General features: G+C 42.5%; 1 protein-coding gene across 3 annotated transcripts in view; it reads right to left on the minus strand.

Annotated features, from left to right (window-relative positions):
* The window catches only part of POPDC2 (popeye domain containing 2), a 42,930-nt gene that overhangs the window by 10,669 nt on the left and 19,139 nt on the right, over nucleotides 1–13,122 (minus strand). For 2 of the 3 annotated variants that reach the window (XM_058661935.1, XM_036494856.2), the window contains exon 4: nucleotides 11,213–12,769. The exons of the other annotated variant lie outside the window; for it this stretch is intronic. In XM_058661935.1, the coding sequence (XP_058517918.1) occupies nucleotides 12,684–12,769 (86 nt within the window). In that variant the 3' untranslated portion in view covers nucleotides 11,213–12,683. Of the gene's footprint in view, nucleotides 1–11,212; nucleotides 12,770–13,122 lie in introns of those variants that run through there. 3 annotated transcript variants of the gene reach the window in all.

Raw genomic sequence — 13,122 nt, forward strand, 5'->3', positions numbered from 1 at the left:
ACCTCTGATTCTGTACCTCCTGCGGATGTCGGCTTTGATAATCCCTTGAAAATAAACTGAGGGCCTTTCTATCTGGATGTGAATACTTCTTTTAGTCTCTTCTACTGCTGTTTTTAAGGTCTAGCATCTCACCAGGTGAAGGTAGATAGATGAGGAAAAATGGAGATGAATACCGCTGGAAAGGCAGGCCAAAATGCTGAGTCTTACTTTGGCAGCACTTGGGGCAGACTAACTCAGCTGCAAATGCCCTTTCTCTTTCACAAGGATCAGCCCTCCCAACTTTAAACCCCCACTGGATTCACTCAGATCTCCTGCTGGGGAATGAAAGTTCAATCCACTGCAATCCCAAGGTCATTCCTTTTGAGTTTCAGCTTAAGGTTTCATCTTTACTTGCCTCATGCCATATGTCTTAAGGGAAGAGGATTGGGGAGTGGTTAGAATTGGAGACAAGCAGTTGCAAACCTAGAATGAGTTTTCACTTCCCCAGCTGACCTTTACTGGATGCCTACTGTGTGCCAGTTCTAGGAATCCGCTTGATAGTTTATAACTCAAAGCATCCTTACTTGCTCCAGGCCAGACATGGTGTTTTATTTGTTTTGTTTTGTTTTGTTTTTAAAGACTTATTTATTTGTATTGGAAAAGCAGATCAGACATACAGAGAAGGGAGACAGAGAGAAAGATCCTCCATCTGCCATTTACTCCCCAAGTGACTGCAATAGCTGGAGCTGAGCCAATCCGAAGCCAGGAGCCAAGAGCTTCTTCTGGGTCTCCCATGTGGGTGCAGGGTCTCAAGGCTTAGGGCCATCTTCTACTGCTTTCTCAGGCCACAAGCAGGGAGCTGGATAGGACGTGGAGCTGTCAGGACATAAAGCAGTGCCCATATGGGATCCTGGCACATGCAAGGCAAGGGTTTAGCCTTTGAGCCATCACACCAGGCCACCAGATATGGTTTTTAAAGAGATTTTCTAGTTACAGGTTTATTGAATTCTCTCAACAACCTCAAGAGAGAGGAATTTTCTGGTTTTGTTTATTTTTTTGTCTGTTTCAGCTTTTTTTTTTTTTTTTTGCCATTTTTCATATGATCAAGCTGATGTGGCTGGCAGCTAAACAACCAATGATGTGAAGCTAAGCGGCAGTCTAACCCAGTCCGCACTCACAGCATCCCATGCTCTTCAGCTTTTTAAAAACTCAGTGTACAAAGCATTTGCTAATAATGCCAAGATGTGGCCATGTGCTGGGTGCTAAAAAAAGTAAATACAAATAAGACAGGACTTTTTCCTCTGGAAATTCATACGTTAGTAGGGAAACAAAAAGAACTACTATGTGCCAATGCTGGTGATCTTTAATTTATTTCAAGATATTTTGATATAGACCATGAAAAGGTGAGCTTGCTCTAGGAGCCATAATATAAGGCCCCTTTGATCAATTTCCAGCTCAGGAATTGGAGGTTGTTATCTGGCAAGTCATCAGACACTCAGGATCCAGAGGCAGTTCCTGTAATGAATTGGTTGAGTTGTTTTCCTGTCCCCACATCCCCTTTGCAGACCTCAAAATCCCTGGGAAGCTTTTATAAATACAGATTCCTAGCCCAGGGCCCTCGGAATTTCTGTTTTAACCACTCTGTTGGGGCTCCAGTCATTGATAATCTCTATTTTATATGTATGTACATTTACTTACAAACTAAATACATTTTACATATGTTTATATTTACAAATATATTTTTGTGTTTACATTTTATATAAATTTATCTTTTAAAGATTTATTTGTATTGATTTGAAAGTTGGAGATAGGGGCAGTGTGGTGGTATAGCATGCTAATCCTTTGTCTGCAGCAAAGTTCTACCCTGCTACTCTGCTGCCCCTCCAGCTGCCTGCTTATGATCTTGGAAAGTAGCAGAGGACAGCTCAAATCCTCAGGCCCTGGCACTCATGTGAAAGACCCAGAATAAGCTCCTAGTTCCTGGCTACAGATGGCTCAGCTCTGCCCATTTTGGCCATTTCAGTGGTGAACCAGAGTATGGAAAATTTGTCTTCTTTTCTCTGTAAAATCTGCCTTTCAAAGAAAAATAATAAATTTTCAAGGAAAAAAAAAGGAAAGTAAAAGGTACAGAGAGAGAGAGGAAGGGAGAGAGAAATCTTCCATTCACCTGTTCACTCTCCAGATAGCCACAATGACCAGTGCTGAGCCAGGTCAAAGTCAGGAACCAAGAGCTTCATCTGGGTCTCCCACATGGGTAGAAGGGGTCAAAGCCACTGGGCCATCTTACACTGCTTTTTCCAGACTATTAGCTGGGAGTTGGATTGGTAGTGGAGCTGCCGGGACACGAACTGGCACCCATATGGGGTATCAGCATGGTGAGTGGTAGCTTTGCCTGCTGTGCTACAATACTGGCCCCGTTTCTCACTTTTAATTATGGAACATTTCAAACATGTACAAAATGAGAAAGACCACAAATGAATTCCATGTATACATCATCCAGCTTCAATAGTCTCCAATTTTCATGGCTGTCTCTGTCTATCTATTGTGTGGGTATGTTGAAAAACCTTCCTAGTTTATTTAAATATATAGTTCGGACTGAGAATCACTACTTTGTGTAAGTAATTACAATAGAATTACTGCAGACCAGGATGTTGGACTGGAAGGACACGCGGGGTGCGGTGGGGGGAGGTAGATGATGTTCTTCTACTCTGGAAGGTAAGGCGGCGGCAAGGATTCCCATGACCCCACCTAGACCCTAAGGTCTCCAGGGCTTGGCCATCCTAGTAGCAGTTCTGAGACTTGGGAACCCCACCCCTCCCCCCCGACAGGTGCTTTTGTAGCTAAGCCTAATAATGTCCAGGCCAGAAATTAGCATTACATGTCCCCCGCTGCTTCACCACAACACATGAAAAATGAAGTCCTGCTGGAATACTTACAAGGGTACTTCAAAAACTTTGTGGGAAAATGGAACTAAAAGATGAGTTTATTTTGGTGCAGTTTTTTTGTGCATAGCTTTCTAATGATGCACATTATCCACAAGCTTTTTGATAGCCTCTGCATATTCAATTGAGTTTATGTGAAGTTGACCTTACTTAGATAAGGTAGCAGTGCAAATACAAAAACTTTTAAAAAAAATGTTTTTGATGAAGCCAGGATAGGCATTAAATAGTTTAGGGGAGGAATAAAGGAAGTACAATAGAAGATAGGTGGTGAGTAATGAAAAATCAAGTTATGGGGGAAAAAGTTTGGGGAAAATGGTAGAAACTGAAGAAGACACAGGAAGACTGACAGACAAACCACCCATTGGCGGGAGATGGAGGACATGGGGCTTGAGCAACTTGGCAGAGCCTGCAGAAACCACAGAGAGAAGGCCCCTTCATCCTCATGAACCAAGAGTCAAAGAGAAAGGATCCTGGCTTGAATGGGGAAGAGATCAAACAAAAACTAGAAAGTAAAACCAATGTTCAAAAATCCCAAGGGTTAACCTCACCTACACGGCAGTGGGTTCATAAGTCATGCCAGCATCAGTCAACAGCTGAGCCCAGCAAACATCAAACAGCTCATGCCAAGCATGTGGCTCTGTATGAGATGCAGGGAACACAGAGATAGCAAAGAAGAGTCCACCCTGCCCTCAGGTGCCTGGAATATGGAGAGAGATGAGAGCTGAGGACTGTGGTCCCAGAGACCTCACCACTGAGTCCTGAGGGTGGATCAATGTGAACAGGGGTCAGGATACACGGTAGAAACTCTGGGAAGGGAGGTCACATTTATATCAGCTTTGAGGGATGAACCTGAGGGCCGGGGAAGACATATAGCCTGAGGAGCTCTGATTTGCGTACTGATCATGTGCTGGGGAAAGCTCCACTCCCCCGCCATTGAAAGTGAAGCAATCCTGTGACAGTTGCCAAGTGTGTGCTGTGAAGAAAAGGACACTTTGGGGAAGGATCATGTCAGTGAAGGGAATCAAAACTGAAATAAAGTCTCAGGGGCTTCAGGTAGGTTTCTGAGCACAAGACACCTGTCAGGGTATGAAGGCAGTGACAAATCGGAAGTGAAACTGCTGACAGCATTGCTCACACTTCTTCAATCTTCCAGATTTGTGTGGGTGTCTAGAAGAAACCAGGGCACCTCTCCTCTGAAAAGGGCTCCACTTTCCTCTGAGGATTATCTCACAGGGTTTACCTCTCTGTTCCTTTTACTATCACGTGGTTCTGGGTCGTGCCGCCTCACAGGCCCACCATTTCAGAGACCTCTACCGTTCTCCTGACTTATTTCTCCACTGAAGTCCATCAGAATGAATACTTGTGGGACAGTTGCTCCCTGCCAGATACAGATGTCTGCCCTTAACAGCCCTCTCTGCGGGATATCTTGATCAGAGAGTAGACTCCACAGTTGGTCACCAAGGGACCATTTCTCCCGTGTGGCCTGCTTCTCCCTTTCCAAACTCCAGCTTTCAAGGCACAGCTCAGTGTCAGGGTCCCTGCGAAGGCTGACCTCAGCCCTGGGAAGTGAGATTGATTGCACCTGCATAGCTCCCGTGGTGATTTCAACTGCTCCCACCACGCTTTCCCCAGCAAACTGGCAGCGTGCTTGTTTGCCCGTGCATCAGGAATCCAGCTGCAGATGAAACGATCTGCTCAGATGCCTACTTGCATGGGACTTTGAAGGGCCTCCTTGGAAGTGATGGATGCTAAGAAAAGTCAGGCCCAGAGAGCTTGATTTAACACAGTGTCAGTGAGGTGGGTGGAGAAGGGCTGCAAAGTTCTTGTCTCCCTTTCTAGCTCCTTTAGGGCAGACATCACGAACATTTCACTGAGTATAAATCTGTGGTTTCTAGCATACCATTTGCCAGTGGGGGATGCAGTTAAGTAAACACAAGGATATTTACTGTTTTCCTCTGGGAGCTAAGTTGACTGCATGCCAGACTTCATTGTTGGAAATACCACGTTCTAAGCTCACATGTGTGGAGTTACTATGGAGATCTACAAATTCCTGTCACAGCAAGCATATCTGTGTTCTGAATTAAGAGAATGCTTTGCATGCAGATAGGATGCTGCTTTTCAAATGCACAAATGAAATGCTGTGACTTGAACTTGAACCCCAGATTCATTTGAAAACATTGTTGACATCCAAACATTTTCTTGCCCTCCATAAACCATTAAGTAATAAAACACAACTTCTCCCATGAAAGGTCTGAACTTTAAAAAGCAAGCAAGCAAACAAAATGATTGAAAGAGGTCCCTACCCAAGGGGCCACTGCTGCAGACCATGGCATGCAAGGACAGTCCTGCTCCAGGGACCAGGGCTCTGCACCCCGTGGGTCTGGAAGTGGCACCACACCCAAGCAGTGTTGAGACCCTGTTGATAATATGGACATTGTGGTTTTGGTTGAGGTTTGCTCACATCTTTACTTACTCTCCACAACAGCCCTCTCAGGTCTACAAGAGAGCTATCAAGTCTCTCCAGACTGGCAGGTACCCTCTATTGTGAAATGTGCATGGAAGAGGCAGAAGAGGTATGCAATGTAATTTCAGAATAAAATGAGGGAATAGTATGAGCCACAGAGGACTCCTCAGTACTACTAGGCATACAACTGGGATCCACTGGGAAGCAAAAACAAATTAGGGCTCTGAAAGTTCCCAGTAGGCAAAAGAACCGGGAGTGATGGTGATGAATGAGGTAGGCTTCTTTGCAGGACTGGATATGTGCAAGCTGACGACTGAAGGAAGAAGCCAGTCAAGACAAGCAATGAAGAGAAAACATTCCAGAAGAAAGAACTGTAAAGGCCCCCATTCCAGAAGGAGCTGGGTGTGCCTGTGGAACAGCAAAAAGACTTGAAGGGCTGTAACAGGTGAGCGAGCCCAAACCCAGAATGAAGGAGCAATAGATACAGGCAGGTGGCCTCCCAGGTCATAGATGACTGGTGGGGAAGAACTCATCAAACATTCCATTTGCTTCCTCATGTTCTCTGGCTCCTTTAGTCAGCAAATCTCTAAGTTGATTGTGGAGAGGGTCCAGGTGACTGTTTCTGCTCTCAATGATCTGCGAGCACAAGTGTGACTTGTGTCACTGCTGGGCCAAGACACACAAGAGCCAGCACAGGAACCTCAAGCTGTAGCTTCCTTCAGATGATACAGCCTGATGGTCAAAGCCGGCTGAGTCACTGAGTAGCAACAGGAAGCACAGCTGTCCTCATGAGTCATACACACTGTTTGGTAGACTTTGAGTAATGAGAAAAACAAATCTGTGTGCTCCAAGTAATGCTAAGCCACTCCTGGCTAATGTTCCATGGTGAGAAGCTATTTGAAGTCTTGAGCTAGAGAGAGTGACGAGGTTTTATACATTTTTAAATAAGCACTTTGTTGTGAGTAAAATAGAGTATGGGGAGGAAAAGGAGAAATCGTAATATCAATGGAAGTTCATCCAGATATGAAGTAACCATGGTGTGAAGTCAAGGGTAGCAGCGGAGACAGTGAGCTGGGTTCAGGATCTGTTTTAAAGATAGAACCAATAGGACTGAGGGAAAGACTCCAAGGTTTACAGCACAAGCAACTAAGTGAAGATAAAGATGGGACAGCAGCAGGAAAGGACAATGGGATTGGGGCCTAACACTATGATTTGATTTAAAGATCTTTTCCAGGGAATGAGACAGGAAGAGAAGGAGAGGGTGAAAAGAAAAGAGAGAGAGGGAGAGAATTCTCAATTTATTGTATAAAACAAGCATAACTGTGATAGCAAAGCCTGATAGTGATTGCACGACATATAAAGGTGCAAAAATCCTAAACCAAAAATGTCCAAACCAGGCCCAGAAACACATAAAAAGGAAAATACATCTTGGTGAAGTTGGGTTTATTTCAAGAATAAACTCTGTTTTCTCCCCGAAATGCAAAGTTGTTTTATCATTTGTATACCTATTAATCTACTTAAAACACTAACAAGACAAAGGACAAAAACAATCTCAATAGATGCAGAAAAATCACTTGCAAATTCAATATTCATTAGAAAAAAACTTACTCATAGAAGAGGACTTCTTTAATCTGATAAGAGTAACCTATTAGCACACATCCTATGAATGGTGACACATTGAAAGGATCTTCCTGGAGGACAGGTATGAGAGAACGTTCTCTTCCATCCTTTCTATTTAGCCTTACACTGAATGTCTCACCAACCACAAGAGAGCACCATAAGAATAAGGGGGAAAAGGATAAGGAATGGAAGGAGGAGGAAGAAATAGGTATGGAATTCAAATATTGACATTATTTGCAAATAGTAAAAATCTTTGAAAAATCCTGAAGCTTGTAATTTCATGATTAGCCTTTATAACTCAATAGATTAAGATTACTAGATGGGGAGAATTAAGATGGTGGATTAGGATAAGGACACGTTTAAACAGAGAAATATTAGTCACTGTGAAGCAGAGAGGGCATATTCCAGGAAATAGGAGAGGACACAACAACAGCAGAGGGGTACCTGGACACTGACAGACATAGGAGAGCAGTGAAAACACTGGTGTGGTGTTGCAGGACTGATACTCCAGCAGCATTCAGGAAACGCTAATTTGAACTCCACCAGCAGCCGAAACTCCACCAGCAACAAGGTGGGAAGGGACATTTACTGGGAGCTCCAGAGGTGAATGAAAAGAACTGCCCATCCTGCTGGGATCTGTTTGATTTGACCAGGAGCAGAGATGAGCTGAAGGTCCCAGATGGGCAGTGCTAGAACAGGGTGAATTTCACAACCCAGTCCACACCCTAAAGCTATATCAGGCACCATTTTGTTTAAGAAGCCAAGGGCTATGGGGCAGTACAGCTCATGCATGGAGCTGGGAGTGAACTCATTCCTGATTCAGTGAACTGTAACAACGTGGCATCCTACAGGTTCTACCCAAGACAGGTCCAGGTAGCCCTCAGATCTGATGGCCAGCAGATCAAGAACTCTAGTAGCGGCACATCAGGTGCCATTTTGTACAGTGTGGCAAAGAATTTAAGACTGCATGGTCAACAGTAAGTTGCACATGCACTAAACTAAGCGAGAACTCACTGAGCTCAGTAGATTGCACTAGTCCCACAGGAAAACAATACCTACTATGGCATCATATGAGTCAAAATATGTCCATGTGGCACTCCGACCTAACAGCCAACTGCTTCTGGCAAGATCAGTACCAACAACAACCTACCTATATAGGACACCTGGTGTTTCCGTAATCATGGGAAGGTTGTACAGATAATGAAGCAGCCTCAGCATGGTATCACAGGCAGTGGAGACTGGTGAACGGTGGGTTGGGACTGTGGAGACAATGGTGGGAATCTAACATAAGAACCCAGATCTGGGGCCCGGCGGCGTGGCCTAGCGGCTAAAGTCCTTACCTTGAATGTGCCGGGATCCCACATGGGCACCAGTTCTAATCCCGGCAGCTCCACTTCCCATCAAGCTCCCTGCTTGTGGCCTGGGAAAGCAGTCGAGGATGGCCTAGATCCTTGGAACCATGCACCCACATGGGAGACCCAGAAGAGGTTCCTGGTTCCTGGCTTCAGATAGGCATAGTTCCAGCTGTTGCGGTCACTTGGGGAGTGACTCATCAGATGGAAGATCTTCCTTTCTGTCTCTCCTCCTCTCTGTATTTCTGACTTTGTAATAAAAAATCAATAAATCTTAAAAAAAAAAAAAAAAAAAAAAAGAACCCAGATCTGGAACTTACTAAAGGGAGTGGTACAAGTCACTGCAAACAAAGAGCCATGTGCCAACTGCAATAAGTAAAATAGAACTGTAGATCTGTGGATGACACAGCTTAGAAACCTGCCCCAAGGAGAAGAATCTGATAAACAGAAATACAATGACCAAGAGCAAAAGAGGAGACAGAGGCACAATGAATATTACTGAAGACTCCCTTGCAAAGGTGAAAAACCCTTTGCCAACTTCAGAGTTAACTAAGGAAGACATCAAGAAAATGGGGGATATAGAATTCAAACCACTTGTTATAAAACTTCTTATCAACAATGAGAAGCAAGTAAAGCAGGAATTCAAGGAATATGTCACACTGGAAATGAGTCAAATGAAAGCTGATATATCAGAAATGAAGAATACAGTGGAACAAAATAAAAGTACAGTGGAGAGTTTCCAAAATAGAATGAAGGAAGCAGAAGAAAGAATCTCAAAATTAGAAGATATTTTCCGTTACCAGTGGGAAACAAACAAAAAGGTGGACGCAGAGCTGGGTCAAGCTAAAAAAAAGCATTCAAGAATTGAAAGACACTATTATATGTGCTTTCGAAGCAAGCATGAAAGACACTATGAAAAGGCCAAATGTAAGAGTTAAGGGAGTCCCAGAAGGTGCAGAAAGAGAAACTGGGTTTAAAAATATATTTAATGAAATAATACGGGAAAACGTCCTTAATCTGGAGAAAGAATTGGGAAACAACATCCAGGAGGGGCACAGAATTCCCAACAGGCTTGATCAAAAGCGATCTTCACCAAGACACATGATAATCAAGCTCTCTTCAATCAAACGTAAGGAAAAGATCCTTAAATGTGCACATGAAAAAGATCAACTGACATTTAAAGGAATGCCAATTAAACTCACAGGAGATCTCTCACAGGAAACTCTGCAGACAAGAAGAGAATGGAGTGACATATCCCAGATTCTAAAAGCAAAAAATTGTTGGCCCAGGATAACGTACCCAGCAACTTTCCTTTGTCTTTGAAAAGGAAATAAAATTCTTCCACATTCAGGAAAAGTTGAAAGAATATACCTCTTCCAAACCTGCCCTACAAATGACACTTAAAGATGTTCTCTTGACAAGAGAAAAGGAATAGCGCCCACCAAAACCAAAGGTAAATGCGAAGAACATCCGAGTAAAATCACAACAGAAGATTAAATCAATGAACAACCTATTGCTAAAAGGACAGAACCAAATTATCACCTATTTGTACTAACCCTGAATGTAAATGGCTTAAACTTATCAATCAAATGTTATAGATTAATAGACTGGATTAAAGAACAAAACCCATCTATTTGTTGCCTACAGGAGACATATCCTACCAACAAAGATCAGTGGAAATTATATCTCATGGATTTTGATTTTTTTTTCGTTAGCTTGATCTCTTCAAAACACTTTCTTCTGATTAAATCATTCAATGACTTGTAGATCATACAGTAGATTCATTTTCTTCAAGAAGGTTCTTGATTTTCTTTTTCATTTCTTCAGTGACACATTAGTCATTCAGTAGCATGTTAGATGACTTCATGGTGTTGTTAATTTTTTTTTCTTCCTGTTGTTGATTGTTTTGTGGCTTTCCATTAAAGGGGATGTGTAGTAAGTGTGTAATGGAGACTATAAAAAAAAAGATTACTAGATGGAAGTATAAAATACCAAAACTGATTGTATGTATGTACAGCAATAGTAAAAAATTAGGAAATAAAATAAAACAGAGGATCAAGCTTTGCAGTGCAACGAATTAAGCTAGCACGTGGGATGCCAGCATCCTTTATAGGAGTGCTGGTTTGAGCCCTGACTACTCTGCTTCCCCTCCACCTTCCAGTTAACGCTGGGAAACAGCAGTTGATGGCTCAAGTACTTGAGCTCCTGCAGTTCAACTAGAAGATGCAGATGGAGTCCCAAGCTCCTGGCTTCAGCCTGATACAGCCCTGATTGAGAATTTCTCTCTGTGTTATCCAAATACATAACTAAATCTTTAAAAGATGCAAAAACATCTATGTAGAAAACCATAAAACACTATTGAGAGAAAATGAAGATCGAAAAAGAGAAAGTGTTTTAATTATGTTCAATGATTTCCATGTAAGTATTATAAAATTCACAAAACAACTCTAAAATGCATGTTAAAATAGGAAGGAAAAGTCCATAAATAACCCAAGGCTAGAAGAACAAACTTTGAAGACTACCAGATTCCAAAACTTATTACAAAGCTACAATAACCACAATTAAGTGGAATTGTCAAGGACAGAAATGCAGCCCACTGGAACAGAAGAGAAGATCCAGAGACAGATTTCCAGATACAGGGACATCTGCTTTATGACAGAGATAAGACAGGCATCTTAGTAAGTGTTGCTTAGTCGATTAGATCCCCATGGAAAATAATGAATTTTGACTCTCACTTCATGCCATATATCAAAACCAAACCAGGCTGCTGTTAGGTCTGACTATAAAATGTAAAACTATAAAATATCTAGAAGACAATGTAGAAGAGTCTCCTCAGGGACAGAAAAGTTTTTTTTAAATATGACACGGGGGAAAAGACTGATAAATTTCAACATTAAATTACAAACCTCAGTTCATCCAAATAAAAAATGATCTATATGTAGAATATTTGAATATATATTTATCCAACACAAAATGCTTAACCTACATATTTAAAGAATTCCCTTAAATTTAGAAATCACATACACAAATAGGGAACCGGAAACTAGAAGGGATACATTACAGGAGAAGATATCCATATGGTGAAGAAAAAAGGATTCAACCTTATTACTCCTTATGGAAATGAAGGTTAAATCTACCATGACATGCTGCTCTGCATGCTCAAATGGCTAACATGGGGGGCGGAAATGGCGATGCTGACTACTGGGGAGGATGAGGCCACCAGAACCTCTCACAAGCTGCTACTGGGAATGTAAACTGGTACAATTGCTTGAGAAATCCCTGCCAGCAGTTACGATGGCTGAATATGCAGAAGCCCAAGCCCAGGAAGTGCATACATATGTACACCAAAGGACATACAAGCATGTTCATGGCAGCATATTTATAATGACCTCAAGTGAAGCCCAAATGTCCATCAATGGCAGAATGGATAAATAAGCTGTTGTATATTGATACAGCTGAGATGCTGTTGCAGCCCACAGCTGTTTGATTCATCCTTTTCTGGGGCTCCAAACTGGTGAGCGCAGAAGCCTTTGAGTGATTCTAGGCCCAGCAACTCTGACTATAACTGCATGAGAAATCCTGAGTGAGAACCCTTCCATGCTGAATCCAGCCATGTTTCAATCACAAGCAAAATATCCTATTAAGTACTGGTTTAGCGACAGGCATTAGAGCAATGAAGTACTCATGGAGGGGAAAAAAACAGAATACATTAAACTTACATATTTTTTAAATGTTTAAGGAACTCTAACTGCATTTGTAAAAAATCTAAAAATTATTGTTTAGTAATAGGCTTACAAATGGAACAAATAACTCACAAGTTGAATTTAAAAGCTTAAGAGAAAACTACATTTTTACATTTCTACTTAGATACATTGAATTTTGCTGGGAAAACAATATAAAATAAAACAAAACAAAAAATGAGTGCAAAGTTCTTGGATGGATGACTCCATTGATTCTTTGGAATATTCAAACAGACAACATGTGGCAAGGAGCTGAGTGATTTATTGGGTGCTTACTGGGTACCATACCAGGTTGCAGATGCTTAATACAGATCAGTTCATCTGTGAGGTGCCTTTTGTAACCCCCTGTGTGTAGAGGCACCTGTAAATGTGCTCCTGATTGCAGGTGGTAAGGGGTGTTCTTGATTGCCCTCTCTGGGAAGGAAGGCTCTGGGGGGTAAATTTCCCTCCATGTGGCAGCAGTGCTGGGTTCTTCTCAGTTTGCCCCCCCTTGCCCATGAGTTCACTCCTGGCAGGGCAGGGGAGGAGTTTGCAAACACAACAGATAGCGATGCTGCCTGTGGGGAAAAGGATGGCCCTCTAATGCTCAAAGTTCAGGAGTGTGGGTTGGAGCCAGAGGGGCCTGTCCTCGGGATATCAGTGCAGAATGGCTCGGGAGTGGAGTTCTAGAAGCTGTGGAAAGACAAAAAGGAATGATGTCAATGCAGCAGCTCCGGATAGCTCACCTAACCTCACAGCTTCTTTTCCATTTTCCCTCCATCATTTCGCAATATTTTAGCAGTCCCTAGTGTCTGACACAGGAGTGAAAGTGGTATCACACAGTCATTTCATTCCTGAATATTAGCTTGTGCAAGCCTCAAATTCATCAAGCCCAACCCTCCCATTTTTATAGGCAAGGAGACCAAGGCATCATCCCTGCTTTCCCCGAGCAGGTTTCTGCATGCTCCTTCTATTGAACCCAATTGACTAAAAGATGATACTTACATTGCACAATACTAGGAATTGTAAGGCCCCTGTTTTTTATT

This window comes from Ochotona princeps, chromosome 3 (genome assembly GCF_030435755.1).
Source record: "Ochotona princeps isolate mOchPri1 chromosome 3, mOchPri1.hap1, whole genome shotgun sequence".
NCBI classification, from domain to species: domain Eukaryota; kingdom Metazoa; phylum Chordata; class Mammalia; order Lagomorpha; family Ochotonidae; genus Ochotona; species Ochotona princeps.